This window comes from Cetorhinus maximus, chromosome 3, assembly GCF_964194155.1.
Source record: "Cetorhinus maximus chromosome 3, sCetMax3.hap1.1, whole genome shotgun sequence".
NCBI lineage: Eukaryota > Metazoa > Chordata > Chondrichthyes > Lamniformes > Cetorhinidae > Cetorhinus > Cetorhinus maximus.
The window spans coordinates 18,818,107-18,843,457 of NC_135881.1; the positions used below are offsets into that span (position 1 = coordinate 18,818,107).

The following is a 25,351-nucleotide window of genomic DNA, read 5'->3' on the forward strand; positions in this document are numbered from 1 at the left end:
CACTCTAATAAAAACAGAAAACGCTGGAAATACTGAACCGGTCAGGCAGCATCTGTGGAGAAAGAGAGAACCAGAGTTAACGTTCCGAATCGAACGTGACTTCCTCATCAGTGCCACTGAAACGTTTGGAAGTCAACGGCGATACAACAGGGCCTTCCAGGGTGGGCGGAGCCAGAATGTGCGAGAAGGTTGAGCGGAGAGGAGCTGGAAGCGCAGCGACAAAAATGGGTGGGGGGAGGGCGGGTGACGCAGCGAACGGCCGAGCAACCGCCGCCGGGACGCTGACGTCAGGCCGTGCCCGACGCACGCAGGGTGATTAAATCCATCGCCAGGAGTAAAATCGCCTTTCGGCTTCCGTATCTGGGTCAGGTGTCTAATATAACAACAACAACAAGGAGAACGGTGAAGTGATTGCTGAGGATTTGGGGACGCACGCAGACAGACAGACAGACAGAGAGAGAGAGAGAGGTAAGTAGGGGCACTGTCCATCAACATTATGCTCTGGGCCTGTCCGGGTATAGAGTTTGTTTCGGGAAGGATAGATAAATCCGGTTCCCCCTGTCCTCCGGGTTATGGCCTCCTCCTGCCTGTAACGGCGGTTTAGTATTCACATTGGTCCCACTGAGTCAGCTGCACTGACTAGAGCCCCGAACCCACTACGGCAACGGCTTCACCCCAGCCCTGGGCTGGCGGCAGGTGGGTGGGTAGTTAACCCAGCATTATCCGTTCACCCACAGGCAATAAATCATTCTCCCCACTCTCTTTAACCTGTGCGAAATGTTCCCCATTCCTCCAGATCCACATTCAGGGCTGCATAGCCCCGAGTTTAATCTTCAAACCCTTTTTTCCCGTTCCCCTTGTCTTTGTTTTTGTTAAATTCAACGAGAAATTGCTGCAAACAAGACGGCCAGCGAAACCGAAACCACTTCCAGCTCGACTGAGGGAGTTTCACATAGAGTTATACCGCATAGAAACAGGCCCTTCGGCCCGTCGTGTCTGCTGGCCATCAAGCACCTATCTATTCTGTTCCCATTTTCCAGCACTTGGCCCGTAGCCCTGTATGCTATGGCATTTCAAGTGCTCATCTATACCCTTCTTAAATGTCGTGAGGGTTCCTGCCTCTACCACCCCCTCAGGCAGTGAGTTCCAGATTCCAACCACCCTCTGGGTGAAAAAAAACTTTCCTCAAATCCCCTCTAAACCTCTTGCCCCTTACCTTAAATCTATGCCCCCTGGCTATTGACACCTCTGCTAAGGGGAAAAGTTTCTTCCTATTTACCCTATCTATGCCGCTCATAATTTTGTATACCTCTATCAGGTACCCCCTAAGCTGCCTTCTGTTCTAAGGAAAATAATCCTAGCCTATCCAGTCTCTCTCTTCATAGCTGAAATGCTCCAGCCCAGGCAACATCCTGGTGAATCTCCTCTGCACCCTCTCCAGTGTGATCACATCCTATAGTGTAGTGACCAGAACTGCGCACAGTACTCCAGCTGTGGCCTAACTAGCATTTTATACAGTTCCAACATAACCTCCCTGCTCTTATATTCTATGCCTCAGCTAATAAAGGCAAGCATCCCGTATGCCACCTTAACCACCTTATCTACCTGTGCTGCTGCCTTCAGGAATCTATGGACGTGTACACCAAGGTCCCTCTGATCCTCTGTACTTCCTACCATTCATTGTGTATTCCCTCGCCGTGTTAGTCCTCCCATAGTGCATCACCTCACACTTCTCTGGATTAAATTCCATTTGCCACTGCTCTGCCCATCTATATCGCCCTGAAGCCTAGTGAGGCTTTCCTCCTCACTATTTACAACACCACCAATTTTCATGTCATCTGTGAACTTACTGATCATGTTCTAAGTTGCCTCTCTCTTTACTGCCTCCAATACTTCAATATTTGGGGTTTCTTTTGTCCCTGAATGATGAGTATTCTGAAGACTGACCAGAGCTCTATATAACTTGCATAACAGTTAAATTCTGCTGTTTTAGCTCAATATTGTGTTTTAATGACTCCATTTTTGGATATGATCAGAATTGTCCACTACTTCCAGCCCTCGACAATTAAGGTTCAGTGTATGTTGACAGGAGCTGAGTGATGGGGAACATCCTCATAGGGGTCTGCTGGTGCTATGATTTAACTAAGATACTGGTTTATGCTTAAATGCATGATAAAGAAATTTGGAAATGATATGGAAATTGACCATGTGGTTGAAAGTAAGAAAAAGCTATAGACTGCAGAAAGGTATCAGATGACCAGAAAAGTGACAAATGTAATTACTTCTGGAAAAGTGTAAGATAATACATTTGGCAAGGACAAACAAGGCAAAGGAATTACACAATAGATATAGATGTGACTAGATCACGGACCATGATGGATCTGTGTTATAAATCTTGCTATATAACTGTGGTGAATTCTTTATTACTTGACTCCTGAATCAGTGGTTTGAATAGTGAGTTTTTAAATATAATTTTTGGTCTACCAGTGCATATCATTCACCTTGCGTAGATTCAAATGAGGAAATTATCCATTATTCCTAAAATATTACTGAACATTATATTTAGAGGCCATAACTAGACAGCTAAGTATTTGTGGAATTCCTCCATCACCTGCCCTGGCAATTTTGTTATCTTTATATTTTCTAGAGAACATCTCAGAAGGCAAGAAAAATTGAAATCCTGTTGGTCAAACTCTACATGATTCCTGTTCTTAGGAGTGAGGGTTGTGGAGATTTCCTTAATGACCCAGTCATCTTGCTGGAAAGAGTTGACTGATAAATCCTGTTATGAACGGGACCAGGCTTTCCTGTGACACCTCTGCAGGGAGGCTGCCTATTTTGAAAGAAATTCAGAACCCCTAAGCAGTAAATTAAACTGAAAGCAAGGCCGGCACATCTGAAATGCGCAACACTGAAAATATTTCTATTTTCCTAATATGTAATCCCTTTTTCCTGTAAAACTATGAAAGAAACAACTTTCATTTATATTTATCAGCCACTGTACATGGTGTATGGTGACAATCACCTAATAAAGTGAGTCTATCATTGAGAGAGCTTTTTTTAATGGATTTCTTTTTATTGCATTTTTTTATTCTGTCATGGGATATAAGCCTCAGTGGCTAGGCCAGCAGTTTATTGCCCTTGGGAAGGTGGTGGTGAGCAGCCTGTTTGCCAATTATTTTGCTTATTAAACAATTTGGCCAGCTTTTTCTCGCTTCTGATCCTAATTAACTTTACAGTAAGTATCACAGATGACTGATTAATGGCAAAGATAGGAACTAATTTGTGACAGAAAATGTCCTGAAACTCCAGGCTAGGGGAATTACTTTTTCCGCATACACTTTGTTTAACATAAGCATGAGATCATAATGCTGATCTTTACCAGTTGGAAATCCCCAGCTTTCGATATCAAAGGTACAATAGATTGTAGCCTTGCATATCAGCTTAATGTGTAACAAAACAAACACAATTGTAGTTGTGACTAAAAATTGATCTAAAAGTTGAGTACTTTTTATGCAATTTTTTTTCCCCAAAACTTCAGAAAATAAAAGTTAGGACTGTAAAGTGAACTTTTCTGACCCACTGGAAACTCACCATGGAGCCAATGCGAAGTTCCCAGGCTTTGTCCAAGCATGTTACTAGCTGGTTATTTTTTTCCCAAGCAGATTTGCTGCCCTAGATCAGCCCTTGGGCTCTACTATAGCTGACCTCCCCATAAGTTAGTTGGTCAAGTTATTTGTGTAAGACCATAAGACATAGGAGCAGAAATTAGGCCATTCGGTCCATTGAGTCTGCTCCGCCATTCAGTCATGGCTGATAAGTTTCTCAACTCCATTTTCCCGCTTTCTCCCCGTAACCTTTGATCCCCATACCAATCAAGAATCTATCTATCTCGGTCTTAAATACACTCAATGACCTGGCCTCCACAGCCTTCTGTGGCAATGAATTCCATAGATTCACCACTCTCTGGCTAAAGAAGTTTCTCCTCATCTCTGTTCTAAAAGGTCTTCCCTTTACTCTGAGGCTGTGCCCTCGGGTCCTAGTCTCTCGTACTAAAGGAAACATCTTCCCCACGTCCACTCTATCCAGGACTTTCAGTATTCTGTAAGTTTCAATTAGATACCCCCTCATCCTTCTAAACTCCATCGAGTACAGACCCAGAGTCCTTAAACGTTCCTCATATGTTAAGCCTTTCATTCCTGGGATCATTCTCGTGAACCTCCTCTGGACCCTCTCCAGGGCCAGCACATCCTTCCTGAGATACGGGGCCCAAAATTGCCCACAATACTCTAAATGTGGTCTGACCAGAGCCTTATAAAGCCTCAGTAGCACATCCCTGCTTTTATATTCTAGTCCTCTCGAAATAAACGCCAACGTTGCATTTGCCTTCCTAACTACCGACTCAACCTGCAAGTTAACCTTAAGAGAATCCTGGACTACGACTCCCAAGTCCCTTTGCACTCCAGATTTCTGAATTCTCTCCCCATTTAGAAAATAGTCTATGCCTCTATTCTTCCTACCAAAGTGCATGACCTCACACTTCCCCACATTGTACTCCATCTGCCACTTCCCTGCACATTCTCCCAACCTGTCCAAATCCTTCTGCAGCCTCCCCGCCTCCTCAATACTACCTGTCCCTCCACCTATCTTTGTATCATCTGCAAACTTAGCCAGGATGCCCTCAGTTCCTTCATCTAGATCATTAATGTATAAAGTGAAAAGTTGTGGTCCCAACACTGACCCCTGCGGAATTCCACTAGTCACCGGCCGCCATCCTGAGAAGGATCCCCTTATCCCCACTCTCTGCCTTCTGCCAGACAGCCAGTCTTCTATCCATGATAGTACCTTGTCTCTAACACCATGGGCTCTTATTTTACTGAGCAGCCTCCTGTGCGGCACCTTGTCAAGAGATTCCCAGGCTCAATCCCTAGCCTGTGCTAAGTTAGCTGAACTTCACTCAGTTGTCGTACAGACCACTGGGTAGGTACCTCCTGAACTAGGGTGGGTTCTTGATCTTGACTGCTACCCTGCCATCCTTGCTGGAAAGGTTCCGGTGGTAAATCTTGGAACGCTTGGAACCAAACTCTCTTGGGATAAATATCCTTGCAACATTTAGTGCCTGGGCATTATGGGAAGAATGGTGAACTGCTCCTGTGAACCTGTACCATTGCAAGAATCTGCACCTTCAGGAAGATGAAAAGTGAATGGAATAGTTTGGGGATTCACACAGTCCCTCCTTATCTGTGGTAGCCTATTGAGTGTGAAACTTGAAGTTTTGCAAAGAAATGTACTTTTGTTTTATGCAGACATTGGAGTACTTTAAACAAAGCAACTAGGAATAGTATGTGAGTTTGCTTACATGCTCTCTGTTGCGTTCTTGATTACAGCTTTAGTGCCGTTACAAGCTATGCATTTTTCACCTGGCAGTGTTTGACTTGTGCCTGGAAGCACTGTGAACCATGTTTCTACATGGGCATGGCAGGCTGCCTTAAAAGTGATTTTCTGCAACCACTACTTGTCAGTCATTTTCTTGCCAGTGAGACCCATGAGTGAGAATCCCAAAACTGACCATCCATAACAAACATTTTCTTTAATGTCATATGATATCAGAGTCGTAGTCTTCATCTCATAAGGCGATGGCTTGCGCCATGGTCATGAACTGTTAAAGCAACTGTCGTCTTCCATCTCTGCCTCCTCATGAGGTCCCCAGCATCACACATGCCAGTTTTCAGCCAATTAGGTTCACTGCACATGATATCAGAAACAGCTGCCTACTGCAAAGGCTATGGGCCCTGACAACATTCTGGCAATAATACTGAAGACGTGTACTCGAGACTTAACCATGCCCCTGGTCAAGTTGTTCCAGTACATCAGCAAATATGGAGAATTTCCTAGGTTTGTCCTGTACACTAAAAGCAGAACAAATTCAATCTAGCCAATTACCACCCCATCAGTCTACTCTCAATCATCAGCAAAGTGATGCAAGATGTTGACGTTGTTATCAAGCAGCACTTACTTACTAATAACCTGCTCACTAATGCTCAGTTTGGGTTCCACCAAGGTCACTCTGCATCTGACCTCATTACAGCCTTGGTCCAAACATGGACAAAAGGGCTGAGCTCTAGATGAGGTGAGAGTGACTGCCATTGATATCAAGGCAGTATTTGACTTGAGTGTGCGCCAAAGAGCCCGAGCAAAACTGGAGTCAATAGGAATTGGGGGCGGGGGTTTGAATCTCCACTGACTGGAGTCATACCTAGCACAAAGGAAGATGGTTGTGGTTGTAGGAGGCCAATCATCTCAGTGCCAGGACATCACTGCAGGAGTTCCTCAGGATAGTGTCCTATACCCCACCATCTTCAGCTGCTTCTTCAATGTCCTTCCCTCCATAAGGTCTGGAGTGGGAATGTTTGCTGATGATTACTTCAGTACCATTCACAACTCCTCAGATAGTGAAGCAATCTGTTTCCGAATGCAGCAAGACCTGAACAACATTCGGGCTTGGGCTGATAATTGGCAAGTAAAATCATGCCACACAAGTATCTGATAGTGACACTGCACCAGATGCACTGCAGCAACTCACCATTGCTGCTCTTTTGACAGCACCTTCTAAACCTACTATCTCTACCACTTAAAGGACAAGGGCAGCAAATTCATGGGAGTACTGCCACCTGCACATTCTCATCCAAGCCACATACCATCATATCATGGAACTATATGGTTGTTCCTTCAATGTTGCTGGACAAAATCCTGGAACTTCCTCTAACAGCACTCTGGGCTCACCTACACTACATGAACTGCAGTAGTTCAAAAAGGCAGCTCATTGCCACCTTAAGGGCAATTAGGAATGGGCAATAAATGCTTGCCTAGTCAATGACACCCACATTCCATGAAGGGATTTTTTTTTTTAATGGATCATTGGTGTGGCTCAGAGCCCCACTCTGACATGACAGTCTCTGCTGTATTTATTGCAAAGGAAACTCTTGCTATCTGTTTTTACATTTCTAGTTATATTCTGACCTATCACTCATCTTTGTGCAGTTATGTTTTTTCCTTGCGTTTGATGCTTTCCCCAACATCTTTAGTTAAACACAGATGGTGGGTCCTCCCTTTAGAATTTTTCTTTATAGTAGGAATATACTTATTCTGAAATATCCCCTTAAATGTCTGCCACTACTTCTCTATTCATCTATCATCTACCCTAGTATCCCAGTTCCCTTCAGCTAGCTCAGCTTTTGTGCCCACGTAGTTGCCCTTATTTAAGTTTAAGATACTAGTCTTAGACCCACTCTTCTCCCTTTCAAACTGGATGTAAAATTCAATCATATTGTGATCGCTGCTACCGAGGGGTGCCTTCATTCTGAAGTCACTAATTAACCCTGTCACATTACACAATACCAACTCTAATATAACCTGCTCTCTGGTTGGTTCCAGAACGTGCTGCTCTAAGAAACTCTCTCAAAAGCATTCTATGAATGCCTCATCCAGGCTACCACTGCCAATCTGATGTTTCCAGTTTATATGTAGATTAAAGTTACCCATGATTATTGCTGTCTCTTTATCACAAGCACCTGATATTTCTTCTTGTATACCTTGTCCTACATTGTGGTTACTGTTAGGGGCCTGTGGTTACTCTTAGGGGCCTGTAGATCACTCCCAAAAGTAAATTCCTTCCCCCTACTATTCCTCCTCTCCACACAAACTAATTCTACATCCTGATCTGCTGAACCAAGGTCACCTCTAACTATTGCACCATTGCCAACCTTGATTAACAGCGTTACCCCTCCACTTTTACTACTTGAAGGTCATATCCTTCAATATACAGGACCCAACCCTTGTCCTCTTGCAGCCAGGTCTCCGTAATGGCCACCAGATCATATTAGTTCAATCTACGCTATCAATTCATTTACTTTGTTATGAATGCTACGCGCATTCAGATACGGAGCCTTTAGTTTAGTCTTTGTTATCTTTGTGACATCTAGTCTTGATTCTTTGTGCATTCTTAAGTTTTTTCTCTGTCCCTTCCTGCCATTCTGACCCTCATTTCTCATATTACTATTTTCCTCTCTTGCATTGTCTCTACTCTTTGATTGATATACCACATCTTTCCACATTTGATCCCTTGCCTCCGCTATTTAGTTTAAAACCCTCTCTACTTCTCTAGTTATGTGATTTGCAAAAACACTGGTCCAAGCCCAGTTTGGGTGTAGACCATCCCAACGGTACAGCCCCCATTTTCCCCAGTACTGGTGCTAATGCCCCATAAACTGGATCCCATCTCTCCCACACCAGTTCTTTGAGCCACGTAATCATCTCTCTAACTTTATGTCCTCTGTGCCAATTTGCATGAGGCTCAGGCAATAATCCAGAGATTATAACCTTTGAGGTTCTGCTTATCAATTTAGTGCCTAGCTCCTCATACTCTCTATGCAGAGCCTCTTTCCTAGTTCTGCTTATGTCATTGGTACCTACATGGACCACAACAACTGGATCCTCCCCCTCCCACTGCAAATTCCTCTCCAACCCTGACACCAGGCAGGCAACACAGCCATCTGGACTCTCGCTCTTTGCTTCAGAGAACAGTGTCAATCCCCCTCACAATACTGTCCCCTACTACCACTATGTTCCGTTTTGCTCCCCCCACTTGAATAGCTTTCTGTACCACAGTCAGTTTGCTCAGCCACCCTGTAGCCCTGCTCTCATCCAAACAAGCTGAGGAAACCTCAGGCCTTTTGGACAATTGCAGACGCTCACACGCCTGTCCTCTGGGTCCCCTTAACTGCCTCAGTCACAGTTATACCCTCTTGTCCCTGATCACTGACCAAATCAGAAGACTCTATCCTGAGTGGTGTGACTGCCTCCTGGTACAACACATCCAGATAACTTTTCCCTATCCCTGATGTTTCAGAGTCTGCAGCTCAGCCTCCAGCTCAATGACTCTAAGCCGAAGTTCCTCAAGCTGCAAACGCTTGCAGATGTTTGTCCTGGATTACAGTGTTAACCAGGAGCCCTCACATGCTGCAGCCTTGACAATTCACCTGTCCTGCCATCTTTAATGTGTTTAAATAATTACTTAATTATATTGATCACTTGTGTTGCTTTCTTATATATTTTATTAACTTTACCACCAATTTGTGTACTATTTTAAACCTTGGGGCTAGAATAAAACTTACCCACCTACCAGATACTCACCAAACCGCTAACTCCTTTCCCTGTAGTAGAGCAAGAGTCAATTCCTACAGGGTGAGAAAGATAGAAAAAGGAAACAAACTCCTCCTTCACCAAACTCCCAAGTCTTCACTCAGTTACCTCAGTTGCACTCTGTTTGCCAAGGCTTCACTAAAGAGCCCTGAATTCATAGTAAACTGAACTGCGGCTACAGTAACCAGATCCAACCAGATAGCTAATTACCTACTTCGCTCCTACAGCTGAGCGTGAGTTTACCCTTTCTAAATAGAAAGAAAGAGCTTGGCCTGCTTACACAGTACTTTTCAGTTACTGCTAATTAAAGACTAGGTTAGATTTTTAAGAGCAAAATTTAAGAATAACTTTGACACTTAAAACCCCAAGCCTTCACTCAGTTACCTCAGCTGCCCTTCCTCTTCTTGGCCAGCTGAGCTTTTTGTTTCTGCTCCCCGCCTCCAAATAGTCAGCTTCCAGAGGTCATAGTCCTCGTTGGCTTAGCAATGATTGTATGTGGATGGAAAGAGCACACACCTGGAACTCTTGAGTTGGTGACCTTGTCCCACTAAGAGGTGCTGAGGATAGATCTGAGGCGACGGTGGAAAATGTTCAGAATTTTCTCCTGCCAACAATGTGGTGTGCACATATCACCACTATAGAGGGTGCTGAGGATGCAGGCTTGGTAGATTCACAGTTTGCTATTCTCAGACGGGGTGACGTTCTGCACTCTTACTCTGCTTGGAAATAACAGCTGCAGCTTTTGTGATGCATGTGTTGAATTTTAGCATCAAGTGATAGATTGCTGGTGACTGTGGAGCGTAGATATGTGAAGCTATCAACAACCTCCAGCGTCATGTTGTCAATGCTGATAAATGGTAGTATGGTTCAGGATGTTGCCATGACATGCTGATGGTCAAACCAAACTTTCTGTAGGCATGGGAGTGTCTCTGAAGATGTTCCGTGGTATGGAATGCTAGTGTGACATTGTCAGCAACTCTGAGGATCTTAGATCTCAGATGAGCAAGGTAGAACTGCTTTCTTTCAGTTCTGGTATATAAGTAGAAATCCTCTGTAGATGACCTGAAAGCGCATGACAGCAGTAAAGAGAAGAATATGCCAAAGTGTGTCTGTTTGACCTCCACTGTGGATCTCGAAGGACTGCCCAGTCACAGCTAACCCTCCCCATCATCTCCATAGAAAGAGATGACATTGAGCAGCTTCAGCGGGCAGCCAGTTTTCTCAACAACTTAAATACGTTGCTTCGGCTCACTTGGTGAGCCTTGGTGAGATCGATGAAGGCAACATATAGTGGTCGCCTTTGCATTCACTGCGGTCACGATCTTTGCATCAGACATCCTGGGGCACTGCCCCCTCCATCTCACAGAGACCAAGAAGTTTGTGCAGATGCTGCAAGAGTGCTGGTTTTCCATGCTTGATGAGGTCAGATGGTATAGCATCAGCACCTGGAGCTTTGCCCATGGCAAGCGAGTCAATAGCTTTGCTAAGCTCCTCCACTGTGGGTTCAATATCCAGGTTTTCCATGACAGGCAGGCTTTCTGTGGTGTCTAAAGCTTCCTCAATGACAATGTTTTCCCTAGAGTATGACTTGAAGTGTTCCACCGATCTCTCCAACTGTTTATTGCAATCAGTAATGACCTCCCCTGCCTTTGTATTCAGTGGAGCAGCTTTCTGATGAACCTGTTGCCTTTTTTGACCCTTTCATACATGCTGCTAGCGTTCCTTGTGTCGAAGGGCATCTGGATTTTCTGGCAGAGTTGTAGTCATTGGCGCACTTCCTAGTAGTCTGTACTTTACTTGAGCGGTTTTTAGTCTATTCGGTCTTCCTGCTTGGATCTTCCTTGTAATTAATGAGAGTACACCACTTGGCTTCAATGACAAGCTCCATCACAGCAATGTTGGCCTCAAACCAGTCAGTATTTTTCCACTCTTGCTTCCTATATGTTGAGAGTGCGGTGTCACAAAGTATGTGTCTAAAACCAGTTTAATTGCTGGCTTAATGCCCATGCAACATAATTTAGGGATCAAATGAATCAAAATCCAGAAATACACTTTTATTAAATGTGATCACTGACTATGGGTTCATTAATGGTCTAAATTTTCACATTCTTTTCCTCCAACCTTGCACAAACTTCATTGATTGAACAGACTTTTTCTCTTTTAGAAAGTGTTCGTTGTCTATACAATGTTTTAATTGGAATTTTATTTTGAAACTTTCCTTCCCCATAGCAGAATGGCGACTGATGGCCCACCAGAAAATGTGGTTCAGGACCAAGTTAGGTCACTGCTGGAGAGCGAAAAGGTCAAACTTTGGGAGCCTCCTTACACGGCCGAAAATAAATCTGCTTCACCAGAGCTAAAAGTACGGTACAAGATAAATTGCAATACTTGCCAGAAGCATTTGCGCTTTGTAGTTATCAGCAGTGCATCATATTTATCTTTTAATTAGATGTAGACTTTCACCTCTAGAGAGCAAGCTGTCCATGATATTTTCCTCTCTTAAGGCTATTTTGGTTCCGCTGCCTAAAGATGTTGTCTTAGCAATGTTCTTAATGGTGTTTAAGTGACTTTGGTATGTTTCGTTATGTTAAAGGTGCTCCCCCCCCCACCCCTCCCATCCTCACAAGGAGAAAGCAGCTGGACAGTGGATGCACCAGAGCAAATGTTCTTGCTATGTGGAATTTATGTTGTAAATGCTTTGAGACAAGGTTCTAGCATTGGTCCGATTTAACATGAATGCAGAAAATACGTTATTTTCTCTAATTATCCACTGTATTTTACAGTCTGTCAGTTTAAAAAGTGAAGGAATAGAGATGGAAAATTTCAATGGGCTGCTTGTTTATGTTAAAGCCTTGGTCTAATCATTCAAATCCTACAAAAATCTAAAAATTTGTGATTGGTTTTTTGGAACAAGCACTGCTAGTGGAAACTGTTTCTCTTTGCAAATTGTTAACATTCTTTCACTACATGGTCAAGATAAGCATTTTTGCTTCAGGTGTTGAACTTGACAGCAGAGGAGTTTGCAAAGTATCATGGGCAAGAACTTGGCAATAGCTCATAGATCCATTCTGCAGATTCTAGGGGGATGAGACACAAACACGAGGGATTTGATTATAGCCTAATAGCTATCCGCTTTTGAAAGTAAATTCCAGCAGTTGAGGGTAGAAAATCCCAAACATGGGAGCAGTGAAATTGCAAAACTTGAGTGGTCGAGTATAATAAAATGTAGCTGATGGACATAAATATTGCTTTATAGAAGAAATTGATCAGCACTACCCATTACGTTTAAGCTTGCCAATTGTGTATTTTCAGGAGTGAATTTCAGTACATTCGGCTTAGTAATTAACAAGACTTAGTTTGTGAACTTTCACCCATTATAATATCTGTCCTGACAAACAAATTGGTTTTCTGCATTTCAATAATTGCAGTGAGACAAAGGCAAGCATGGATTGTTGTTACACCACCGAGGACAGTGTTTTAGTCATAAATATGGTATTTAATTACATGATGCTAAACTTGTACGTCGTGACTTAAGATCTGGAATGCACTGCCTGAAAGAAAGTTGTGGAAGCAAATTCAGTAAAAAAAATCAGATAGGTGTTTGAGAAAATTTTCCAGGCTAGGGGGAAGAGGGCAGGGGAACAGGGCTAAGTGGATAGCTTGCCAAAGATGGTATAAACACTATGGATTGAATGGCTACCTTCCTTCTGTGCTGTATGATTCCAGAGCTTATAAATGAGGGCTTGGATATGAGAAAGCAGTCAGACTCATGAAATTTGTTTCATTGTCAGCGAAATAAATGCATTACTGGAACCAAATGCCTGAACATGTGGAGTCCGGTGGGTAAACGGGGATTTTCCTATTCACATTCTCCCATTTTCTACTATAGTTCTTACAATTCTGCCTTTTTAAGTTTGAGGTGAGGCAGAGAAAATGGGTGGGTAACGTGTTTAAAGAGATTATTTTGCGCAATATATTTACCAGTATTTTGTTTGTGTTTAAAACTTTTGGGCGATGTGCTTTACAGAATGGATTCAAAGTGGCTTTGGCTCTGCTATTTAGCAATAATCCTGATTCTAAAGATGCTGTTCCACACGGTAATTCTGGAGATGCATGCTAGGAGCGTGACATAATCTTCCAGAAAACCAATGTGTCACATGTTTGATAGCTAGGCTCTGGCCAATCACTGGTCCACACTTGGTTTTATTGTGTTAGCCCGTTAAGTATTGATGTGAATAATCAACTTGGTACAGAGAATAAAAATGTTTTTTCAAAATAACCACATCTACTTTTCCCTTTTCCAATCAAGATTCTGAGTGAGAAGTATGCATTACAGCTGTGCATTGATCTGGGTATGGTGGAAAATGTTCTTGAAAGTTTGAGATGTAATTCACTGCAAGGCCTGAGTGCAAAAAAGACATTTGAGGACACCGGACTTGCAACAATCCGTATCAATTATACCAGTCATGTAAGTGACTTTTTTTGGTTTAATTGAGCAACTGATTAATGACCTCTAACCTGAAAAACGCAATCTACGTTTGAGTGCCACAAATTGCTGTGTAATTGTAAAACTTTTTTTAAAAGAGAGTTGTAAATTTACATATTCTATTAAGTCACAAGTTTAGATTTTCAGAGAGGCTATAAAGGATTCTGTTTTTGGAGGACCAGTGTGAGAGCTAGGTTTATTGTCTTTGAACAATAGGAAAAATTTTAGATTGTTGATCAGTTTAATATTGCAAGATTAGAGAAGTCAGTATTGACTACATTATTGCCCATTATAAAACATTCTAAATGTAGAGCGGGATTCCTTCTTGCTTTGCTTTGTTTCATCAATATGCCTCGTCCCAAGTGTGACTGATTAGGCTAGTAGAACCTTTTGGGCGGTACCAGCTATCCTTGTGGCCTAAGCAGTGCTAAAATGTAGACAGTTTTGTGCAGGTGACTCCTAAGTCATTAGGAACTGGTTTTAAACTTACTTTTTTAGTAGCTGGCAGTTCTCTTCAAAATACATTATAGTCTGTCGTTCTTTTAGAGCATATCAGTGGTTGCAATGTCAAAACTGTTGTTTTTAATATTGCAGGCAAAGAGAAAAGAGAAAACTAAGTTGACAACTAAACTAAACATTTCAGCCAAAGATCTAAGAACAGAGTAAGTCCTGTGTCTTTCTTGTGTTGTGAGGAATTACATTGAGAGTGTTACTGCACAAACATCAGTTTAAGCCTGGAACATTATAAAATGAATATGATTTCTGCCATACACACCTTTTAAAGCCATTCAAAAGATGGCTCACATTAAGTCCCTTAATACTTGCAACAAATAGATAATTTGATTATTTATATCTACTTTTTACATTCCTATTTTCACCTTTATTCAAATGTAATATAAAAAGTGAAATCATTCTCTGGAGTGATTTATCATTGATAAGGCCAATATTTATTGCCAATTGCTAATGTGAATGTTATGCTTTGAGACAAAATACAGGCTGCAATAAATGGACTGTAAATTAACATTGGAGTAGGTTAATTTATGCTGTTTACACTTGGACTGTGCTGAAAAATAGCTGCATACTGATATAACATGTAAAATGTAACTTTAGAAACTGAGGGTGGAACACATTAACCTCAAAGTACCAAAAAGTGACCCAGATGTTTCAAAATGCCCATGCAAATGCAAAATGCACATGATGTCTACCTTTCATTCCTTCACACTGGGATGGGCAGAGGAGGACTGGGCTATAGTTGAAAAGACAATTCTTTTTATTTTTGCAGTCATCCCATTTTTCTGAGAAAATTGCATCTCCATGGTAGTATTTTCTTTCCTTGCACAGAATTGCAAAATTGACTGGAATGAATGAAGAGCACGTTAAACTCATAATGAACTCCAAAGTTCTTAAAATGGGTAAGTAGGTTGCTATAGTAATAGTATTATTCCACTCTAGCAGCAAGACTGTGGAGAGTGCTGCATATTAACCTCTCTCAGGATCCTTATAGAGGGTTCTCAGAGAGGGTGACTTTCCTGTTATTCATCTCTCAATCTTGATTGTAATCCAGAAGTAAAGGGCTGTGACACCCTCTCCCTCATTATTATAGATAGCCTGTTCACTCTGACAGATGTAATTATCTAAATAATTGTGGTGTCTTTTAGGAAATTGTCTTCCACTTGTTGCAAAGTACGAGGTGCGGCTAATCTAAATAGCACTGGAAAATTTCCCAGCAGCATTTTAGTGATGTCATATCAATATGACTAAACCACTGAATTCACTCCCAAGATTGATTATTTTGTTGGTCTTAAGAATGAATGTATTTACGCATAATTTAATATATGCTGCATTTGACTTTTTAAAAAATCAAACACACCGGCTTTGTTCAGCAGCAAAGCTGAGATCAGTAATTCCAAGAGTAGGGAAAATTAAACTGGTATCCTTCACTCCAAGAAACTGTTGAAACACCAATGTCAAAGCAAATTACTTGAGTTTTTTTTTTCTGTAAGAGTCTTATCTTTTTCAGATCGATCGCTTGCTGAACAGAATGTAAAAAATAATTCAATAATTATGGTTATGCAAATAACTCTAACCGAAGAAGAAGCAAAAGAGCAAGAGACAATCTTCCAAGAGGAGATGAGGGAACAGGATGAGAGGAAAGCCAAAATATCGAGGACCAGAAAGGGTGCTGAAATCTTAGCTCAGCATGGTGAGTTTGTCTAAGAAGAATATTGAGGTAAAATTTCCGGTCCCTCTGTCTTGTTTATAGAACCCCTGACAATATTAAGTAGAGTTGGGTGTACTTTGTAACAGGTCGTGCATTCACGTGCTTTGCCCCTAACCCTTTCAAAGTTCTGTCCATTGTAACAACCTCAATAGGTTAGCGAATAAATGGTGGGGGCAGGGGAATTGGTTGTTGTGGAAAAGAGTGACAATTATTCTGGCTACCATCCCCAGCAACATCTAAAATATTTATAGAATTTTAACAGCGAGTGAACAATTTTCCCTCTGTGCTGAGCTCAGCTGGGGAAGCAGATGACATATTACAATTCCCCTCTGTGCTCTTGTATGAGATGGTGGTTTAGATCAGCCTGGGTGTCTGCCCCTGAAACCTAGCCAATAACCTTGGCTTGATATATATAAGGTGTGGACTCATGAATAAACTGACCACATGGTGACCTTTCAGTTTTCATTGTTCACTTAGAACTCTTTTTATTTCTAGACCACTGTGTTTGTTTTGGAATGAACTGAATGTAACTTTTCTTCCTCTAGGTGAGAATACAGATCTAAGTAATGTTCCATACTTAGAAATTGCAGATCAGAAAGGACGCCCCATCCCTATTCCTGCTGTAGAAAAAAAGGCAAGTGGTTTGTATCTAATGGATAAGTTTCTAAACTCTAGCAATATTGCCAAGCCTAGGCTTGTTAATATCTTTATATTTGAATCAGGAGTGAATGGGATATGGCATCCTTGGATCAGGTTTGTGTTTATCTTATGTGGAATTGCATGTATATGTCCAACAAATCACCATGAATAGCTTCTAAGCATAGATCTAGAGATTCATCTGTATTCCCACCTATCCTATGGGAAGACACTAGGTGTCCAGGTAACAGAATTGGATCTTTTAATGCTTAATATATTTTAGTTTACTCTATCTTCAATCTATGATCAAATACCAAAAAAGGACATCTCCCTCAGAGTTGGGGGAATGAGATGTGTTTTTTATTTCTTCTCTGAATGTTTGAGACTTTGGCAAAGCCACATCTGCCCTTCGCTAATTACCCCCTTCTTGGACCCCTACAGTTCTTCTGGTGATGGTGCTCCCAGAATAATGATGGATATCCACTACACTAATTGTTGTACTCAACACCATCATGGAATGAACATTTTCTCCCCCAAATTGATATAGATGGTGAATAGTGCAGGAGACTAGATTATGGGACCAAAGCATAGGCCATTCTCTTATTCTGTGTAGCTATTTTATGTAGCTAATCATAATGGGTTTGTATGAGGCCAAGACCATGAGACAGACTATTCCCATTTGTAGGTTTGACACTCCTGAGACAGTATGGCTCTGCAAAGTAGCATGGAATAGTAGGGTGAACTTCCTTTCTCTTGCCATGAGTAAGCTAAGACATTGAAGCTAACACAAGTTTGGATTGGTGTATTCCCAATCTACGTCACTTTCCTTCTTTGATATTCCTTAAAACCTATCTCTTTGATCAAGTTTTTGTTTTATAATGCTGCTGTGAAGTGCCTATGGTGTTCCATTACATTAAAGGCGCTATATAAATAAGTTGTTACCAATACTGAATCTCCTTCAGTGCTTCAAATGCCATATCCTTTCACTTTTTCAATTGAGAAAGCAACTTGGTAGAGATTTGCTGTTTGGCTGCTAATTGCAGTGTCCAACTTATCAGGTTTAAGTTTTATGATTTAAATTCCTGTTTCATTTGCTTGCTAGGCACTTTTATTAGCTATGACGCTACATGAAAAAGGCAGAGCATTCATGAAGAAGAAAGATTATGCTTCAGCACTGTTGTATTTGTTGGATGCTGATGAAGAATTTGGGTAACTATTACTTTTTTTCTTTGACCGTTGCTTTATTGCATATGACGTTGAAAAGTATTGTGCATTCAGTAACCATCTATTCATTGAGTTTTTGCCAGGACAAATTGTAGAAATGTTTTTTTCCCTCTGCTTGCACCCCACAGCCCTGTGTCTTCCAGACCTTTCCTTTTGAGCAGTTTCCTCCTACAGGAAATTCTGCAGCATTTTATCAAAACCCTTTGTTTATATTCCCAGGTTCAAACATTTGGCCTGGTCTGCAGCAGGAAACTGGATCTTATTTCTTATTCCCTGCCCTCACTGTAGTTTCCCATCAGTGCCACAGTTGACTAAGCCCAAACTAGTATTATTTGAATGGGATTTTGCCCAAACTAGTATTATTTGAATGGGATTTTGCCCAAACTAGTATTATTTGAATGGGATTTTGCCCAAACTAGTATTATTTGAATGGTATTTTGCCCAAACTAGTATTATTTGAATGGGATTTTCTGTTTTGTGGCTTTAAAACAAAAAGCGCACACCACCAGTGAAACCCAGGCTTTAATTATTGTCCTGTCATTTGTAATGAATTACGCTAATTGTAATTTTAATAATGTTTATAATTTAAATTCTGTTTCCTAATTAAATATTTGGCTATATAGCCTTTTGGAGGAAGGAAGAAAATAGTGTTATTGACCTTCATATTATCCAACATTTAATGTTTTTTATTCTGCATCCGTAACATTTAATTTGGGTAGCCAAGCTAAAGGCCTCCTCTTTCCCCTCCTGTGTTCTTCTATTTTCGTCCCCCCTCAAAACAAATTTTGTATTTTACTTGATATTTACACAATTAAGCAATTGTCTACATTATTTTACTAATTTGAATCTATAATCTTCACTCAGCCAGAATGGCACAAGTTTTATCAGTTATAAATTAGTTTCACCTTAAAAGCTTTTTCCCCTTTTAATTGCATCTCATTGACTTTAAACAGTTTGATAGTTGCTACTTCACTCTGTCTGCTGGCTCTACCAGGGCCCTGTTTCAAATTGAGTCTTGGAACACACTTCCATCTTAATAGAAATAAAGTTGACAATTTCATGGATAAGTGAAATGGGATATGAGAAATGTGAAGCATACTGTTGAGTCAAAGGCGAATATGATTTACTCTATATCTGATATCTGCTATACTGATCTGGGACTAACTAATGATGCTGGGTGCCTGAAATGGAAAGTTTGTTTTGCATTAAAAAAACTCCATTTTTATAGCACTTTTCACGACCTGGGCATTCCAAAGTATTTTACTTCCAATGAAGTACTTTTGAAATGTATTCATCGTTTAGTGTTAAGCATCTGTCTCATTGTGTGTACAGTTCACATAATTAAATGTCAACTGTAAATCTTTTGGGATTGAAATGAGTTATTGATACAGAGTTGTTATCCTAGAAAATGCGGGTCTGAGCTCCTGAACATTGTAGATAACCATGCAGTCCTACAACTGGAAGTAGTATGGTGTTATCTTCAGCTGGAGCAGCTTGACTGTCTGCGTGATGCGGAAGAGAGATTAAAACGTGCCCAAACTCGGCTGAATAACTGCTACGGAGAGAACCTGGAGCGACTCTACAACCTGAAGGTTTGTTCATTTCTTCATTTTTTTTTATACTTTTTAGATGACCTTGCTTTGTATTGGTAGAATTTGCTTAGTCATGTCAGTGCTTATACTAATTTTTCACAAACTGCGAATCAACACTCTAAAATCGCAGTGTAAATACACAGCCTGAGAGCAGCAATAATCTCCCCTAGATTGCATTCATTGTTGTAAACTTTGTTTACTTTTGTCATGTCACTTGAACCCTTAAATGAACTTTAAAGCATGTTATTCGCTGCCAGCCTGGTGACATTGGTAGTTTTTCCAAATGACTGCTAGAACAGAAAGCTCCATCATTTTCAGGAGAGAGTGTAGCTTATGCAGCTATATGTTTTGTTCTAGTTTCTTCCATCACTTATACTCTCTGTTCTGATGTGTTACAACTTGCTATGTTGTCTAAGCCAGTTTTTTTCATTTGTTTACTAATTTTGCGTTTCATAGGGTAACACTGCCAATGAGCAGGTGCTATATTTGCGACTCAAGCTTCTTCAGGGAGTGGTATTGTACCATAAAGGAAAGCTGGATCAGACTAAAAATCATCTGAATGAGGTGCAGGCTTTTATCCTGATTTCTGTTTATAATCTTTATCTTTTTTTTAAATATAATCTTTGGTTCCACTTAATTCTGCAATAAGGTTTTTTTATTTGGCGGTAAAACACATTGCCCTTATTGCTCTCTCTTTTTCAAACTAAGCCTTTTTTTTTTCTTTTTCTTTTGAAGTAGAGTTCTGAATTCCGATAACATGTAAACTGAAATAGACCGGGAAAGTATTGCTAGGATTCATAGAAATGGAATCATAGAAAATTGTTGCAGCACAGAAGGAAGCCATTTAGCCTATTGTCTGTGCCAACTTTCTGCAAGAGGAGTTCAATTAGCCCTGCTCCCTGCCCTTTTTTCCTGCAATCCTGCAAATTTGTCTCTGTGGGTGCTTAACCAATTCCGTTCTTGAAAGTTATGATTGAACCTGCTTCCCTTTAAATCTGTATCCTCCAGTTCTTGACCTTTCCTCCAATGTGAACAATTTCTCTCTCTCTCTCTGCTCTATATAGACCCCTCATGATTTTGAACAACTCTATCAAATCTCCTCTCGACTTTCTCTTCCCAAGGAGAACACCCCCAGCTTCTGCAGCCTGTCCACGTAACTGAAGTCCCTTATCCCCAGAATCATTTTTGTAAATCTTTTCTGTACCTTTCCTTAAAGCCTTCCTAGAGTGTGGTATCAAGAATTGGACACAATTCTCCAGTTGAGGTCAAACTAATGACTCATAGAGCAAAATTATGATGAACATTTGTACACTGTGCTTCTATTTATAAATCCCGTATACCTTTTTAATTGCTTTCTCAGCCTGCCCTTTCACTTTCAATGATTTGTGCTCACATACTTCCTCTCTTCCTGCACCCTGTTTCGAATTGTACCCTTTATTTTACATTGCCTCTCCTCATTCTTCCTACTAAAATGTATCCGTTCACATTTATTGTCTGCATTAAATTTCATCTGCTACATTTTCTCTCCTATTTACCTTGGTTCAGGCAGAAATGTTATTAGGGAAGCTTTCTGTGGATGATAAAAAGGTGGTACAACTCATGAGTCTTGGATTTACAGCCCAGGAGGCTCGGCTAGGTTTGCGAGCGTGTAACAATGATATTGATTTTGCTGCATCACATATCTACCAGAGAAGAGAGGTAATTATACTAAATGTCACTAATAATGTAACTTGTTACCATGTATTGAATCTGCCTTGGACAATCTCCTCTGGTTCAGTGGTGCTGGTCACTCCTGTAAACAATGCTCACATCGTGGGCTCCATTTTGTCAGGGCAGTGGTGGCCCCAACAAAGGTCTGGAAAGCTGGGGCAACCCTACTTCAGCTATGGGGGAGCCCATGCCAGGTTTCAGTTATGTTTGATTTTAACTTCAAATCCCTCTTCATAAATAAGACAATACTGTATTTTCTTAAATTAAAAACTGGAAGATACTTTTGGTCTGTCTAGCACTGAAACAGTTGAAGCTTGCAGACTTATACAATAGAGTCTCTCAACAGACTGATCTCTTTTCATTGTGGTTTTTTTCCCTCATTTTTGCTCCTGACTTTAACAACTTCTTCCCCATTTAATGTATCAATAAAACTGACTACTACCGTTGTTTGTAGTGTCCTGATGGAAAATTACAATTTCCCCTCACTGGTGGATGATGGCGGTTCCGCTACAGATACTTGCTTACCTCCTATGTTTCAAACAAAGTTATGTTCTCCCCTTACTCTCGTTTCTACCAATGCTACTCACCACTACCATCTCGAAGGACAAGGGCAGCAGCTAGATAGGAACACCACCTAGAAGTTCCCCTCCAAGTCACTCACCATCCTGACTTTGTCATATATCGCCGTTCCTTCACTATTGCTGGGTCAAAATCCTGGAATTCCCTTCCTAACAGCACATGGGTGTACTTACACCACATGGACTGCAGTGGTTCAAGAAGGCAGCTCACCACCACCTTCTCAAGGGCAACTAGGGATGGGCAATAAATGCTGGCCTTGCCAGTGAAGCGCACATCCCATGAATGATTTTTTTTTTAAAATCTCTGGACTAGGACACTGACTTGTTTGCAGGATCATGCAAATGTGGCAATAAGGTGGGCATAAGAAGCTTGAGCGGCACTTTGGTGAATGCCTGTCTAGCCTTTACTTGATGAATCCTTATTATAGTGTAGCTCAGATCATAATGTGGAAATTGCATCTTGCAATCTTTCTCCCTTCCTTCAATAGCCTTAGTCCACAAGGGGCTATAAGCATCTCTTTAACAGAGAGTCAGACATTTGGTTATAGCTTGGGCAACATCCCACATTTAGGCATGGCTGATCAGGAATCCCTCCAGCTCTTCCTGCCTGCCACGGGTACGCTATAAAAAATGGCAGGTTGACTATCAACCCGTTTGGCCACGTCATGCACACTCCTTCCATGGCCAGCAAGTCCTGGAGTAGGACTGGGAGCTTCTGGCTCAGAGATTGAGGCACCACTTATTGAGCCACAAGACCTCCCTACCTTTAGAGGCTTTAAATGGATTTTGTGGACCAACTCTGGTACAACACTAATGCAGCAATGTAGAGGCCATTAACTCTGCTTTCAACTGCATTTTATTAGATCGAATCAAATGTTTTTGCTTGAATTCAACCCCAGTTCAGAGGTAAATTTCCAGCTCACTTGTATACGCTTGTCTGCCATGTAAAGATGTAAAATGCTCTCAAACTTAATGTTTTTCCAACTTCAGTTTCTTCATTTTAACAATGGGCCAACATTTTTATTTTGGCTCTTTGAACTCATATTCTAACTAAGGTTACGCAGATGTTTGACAGGTATGACTATTTTTTGTACTGTGTTTTGTAGGAGAAAGCTGAAATAAGGAGAAAAGAGAAAGCAGAGAGAAAAAGGAAAAAGCAAGAAGCTGTGAATTCCTTGATGGCTTTGGGCTATTCAGAAAAAGCTGCTGCCAAGGCATTTAGATCAGCTAATAATAACTTGGACCGTGCCATAGAGGTCAGTCACTTTCACTGCTCAGAATCGTGTCTAGTGTCTTCAAAGATTATAGGAGGTTTGAGTCCATAAAATGAAATGCATTTTTACTGCTGACAAGGGCAGGTTCTGGTTAAAGCTAGTGAAGAAACACACCTGAAAAACTGAGCATTCCTATACTATTTATTGATGTCACTGATGTAGTACATGTGAATATTAAAAAAATTAAGTGATAGGCAAAAGGCTACACTGCAAATTGATCTACAAGTGCCACTAAGCTATAATGTCAGTGAAATAGTTTGCATGCAAACTCAAACTTAACAGTTTGGTGTGGTAACAGTGGGATGAGGTAGATTTGAAATTCCACGAGTTCTCATTCTGCTTTCCTGTTTTGGAGTCGATTTGGGAAAGTATTTGCATTAGTATAGAGCCTTTCACAATCTCAGAGCCCAAAGCACTTTACAGTCAGTGGAGTCACAGGTAACATAAGAAACATGACACCCAATCTACACGTAGCAAGCTCCCACAAACAGCAATTTGATAATCAATTTAATTAGTGATAATGGGAGGGATAAATATTGGCCATGGCACCAGGGATATTGCCCCTGCTCATCCTTGAAATGGTGCTTTGGGATCTTTTATGTCCACCTGCGAGAGCAGTGATGGCCTCAATTTTAAAGTCTCTTCTGAAAAATGGTTCCTCTGACAGTGCACTGGAGTGTCAGCCTAGTACTCAAATTCCTGGAGTGGGACTTGAACCCATAATCTTCTGACTCAGTTGGTAGCACTCTTGTATCTTGAGCCATGGCTGATACTTAAATGCCAGACCATAAGATGTAGGAGCAGAAGTGGGCCAAATGGCCCATCGCGTTTGCTCTATCATTCAATTAAATCATGGCTGATCTGATAATCCTCACTTTCCTGTCTTTTCCCCATAACCCTTGATTCCCTTACTGATTTAAAAACACTCTATCTCAGCCTTGATATACTTAACGACCCAGCCTGTACAGCCCTCTGCAGTAAAGAATTCCACAGATTCACTACCCTCAGAGAAGAAATTCCTCCTCGTCTCTGTCTTAAATGGGTGACCACTTACTCTGAGATTATGTCCTCTGGTCCTAGACTCTCCCACAAGGGGGAACAATCTCTCAGCATCTACCCTGTCAAGCCTGCTAAGAGTCTTTATATGTTTTAATAAGGTCGCCTCTCATTCTTCTAAACTCCATCGAGTACAGGCCCAACCTACTCAACCTCTCCTCATAAGAAAATTTCTCCATACCTGGGATCAACCTAGTGAACCTTCTCTAGACTGCCTCCAATGCCAGTATATCTTTCCTTAGATAAGGGGACCAAAACTGTTCCCTATTTTTATACTCCATTTCCTTTGAAATAAAGGCCAACATTCCATTTGCCTTATCTATTACCTGCTGAGCTTGTATGCTAGTTTTTTGTGATTCATGCACGAGGACCCGCAAATCCCTCTGTACTGCAGCTTTCTGCAATCTTTCTCCATTTAAATAATATTCAGTGCTTCCATTCTTCCTGCCAAAGTGCATAACCTCACATTTTCCCACATTATATTCCATCTGCCAAGTTTTTGCCCACTCAATCTGTCTATATCCCTCTAGATTTTGTCATCCTCACCACTTGCCTTCCTGCCTATTCTTGTCATCGACAAACTTGGTGATGGTACATTCACTTGCCAGATTTGCAGTGTATATATTGGTGTAAAGTGTGCACTATGAATGCATCCCAAGTTGGCTATCTTATTCAGAGACCATGCATTTGGTGGGTGTATGATGAGGTGGGTGAGTGGTTTTAGGGACCAAAGAATGGGAAAGTCTATATTGTGCTGTTCTGTGGCTGAGACTATAACTTGTTATTAAGGTAAATCAGTTGACTTCTTGAGCTGCAAAAATGTCAATTTTCAGTTGCAATCTTGTTCTAATTTAGATAAAAGCAAAATACTGTGGATGCTGGAAATCTGAAATATTCACTACAAGCCTACCGACTCCCACAGCTACCTCAACTACAGTTCCTCACACCCCGCTTCCTGTAAAGACTCCATTCCATTGTCCCAGTTCCTTTGCCTCCGTCGCATCTGTTCTGATGATGCCACTTTCCAAAACAGTTCCTCTGACATGCCTTCCTTCTTCCTTAACCGAGGTTTTCCACCCACGATGGTTGACAGGACCCTCAACCGTGTCCGGCCCATCTCCCACGCATCCGCCCTCACTCCTTCCTCTCCCTCCCAGAACCATGATAGGATCCCCCTTGTCCTCACTTATCACCCCACCAGCCTCTGCATTCAAAGGATCATCCTCCACCATTTCCGCCAACTCCAGCATGATGCCACCACCAAACACACCTTCCCTTCACCCCCCTGGCGGCAATCCGCAGGGATCGTTCCCTCCGGGTCACCCTGGTGCACTCCTCCATCACCCCCTACACCTCAACCCCCTCCCACGGCA

At 41.4% G+C, this 25,351-nt stretch overlaps 1 protein-coding gene across 2 annotated transcripts in view; it reads left to right on the forward strand.

Moving 5' to 3' along the window:
- Positions 1-300: 300 nt before the first annotated feature.
- The window catches only part of nub1 (negative regulator of ubiquitin-like proteins 1), a 35,124-nt gene continuing 10,073 nt past the window's right edge, over positions 301-25,351 (forward strand). The window contains exons 1-12 of one of the 2 annotated variants that reach the window (XM_078536850.1): positions 301-468; positions 11,431-11,563; positions 13,511-13,669; positions 14,282-14,349; positions 15,029-15,099; positions 15,708-15,890; positions 16,454-16,542; positions 17,647-17,753; positions 19,174-19,360; positions 19,817-19,924; positions 20,906-21,058; positions 22,755-22,904. In XM_078536850.1, the coding sequence (XP_078392976.1) occupies positions 11,435-11,563; positions 13,511-13,669; positions 14,282-14,349; positions 15,029-15,099; positions 15,708-15,890; positions 16,454-16,542; positions 17,647-17,753; positions 19,174-19,360; positions 19,817-19,924; positions 20,906-21,058; positions 22,755-22,904 (1,404 nt within the window). In that variant the 5' untranslated portion in view covers positions 301-468; positions 11,431-11,434. Of the gene's footprint in view, positions 469-11,430; positions 11,569-13,510; positions 13,670-14,281; positions 14,350-15,028; positions 15,100-15,707; positions 15,891-16,453; positions 16,543-17,646; positions 17,754-19,173; positions 19,361-19,816; positions 19,925-20,905; positions 21,059-22,754; positions 22,905-25,351 lie in introns of those variants that run through there. The other variant, XM_078536857.1, reaches the window with a different exon arrangement.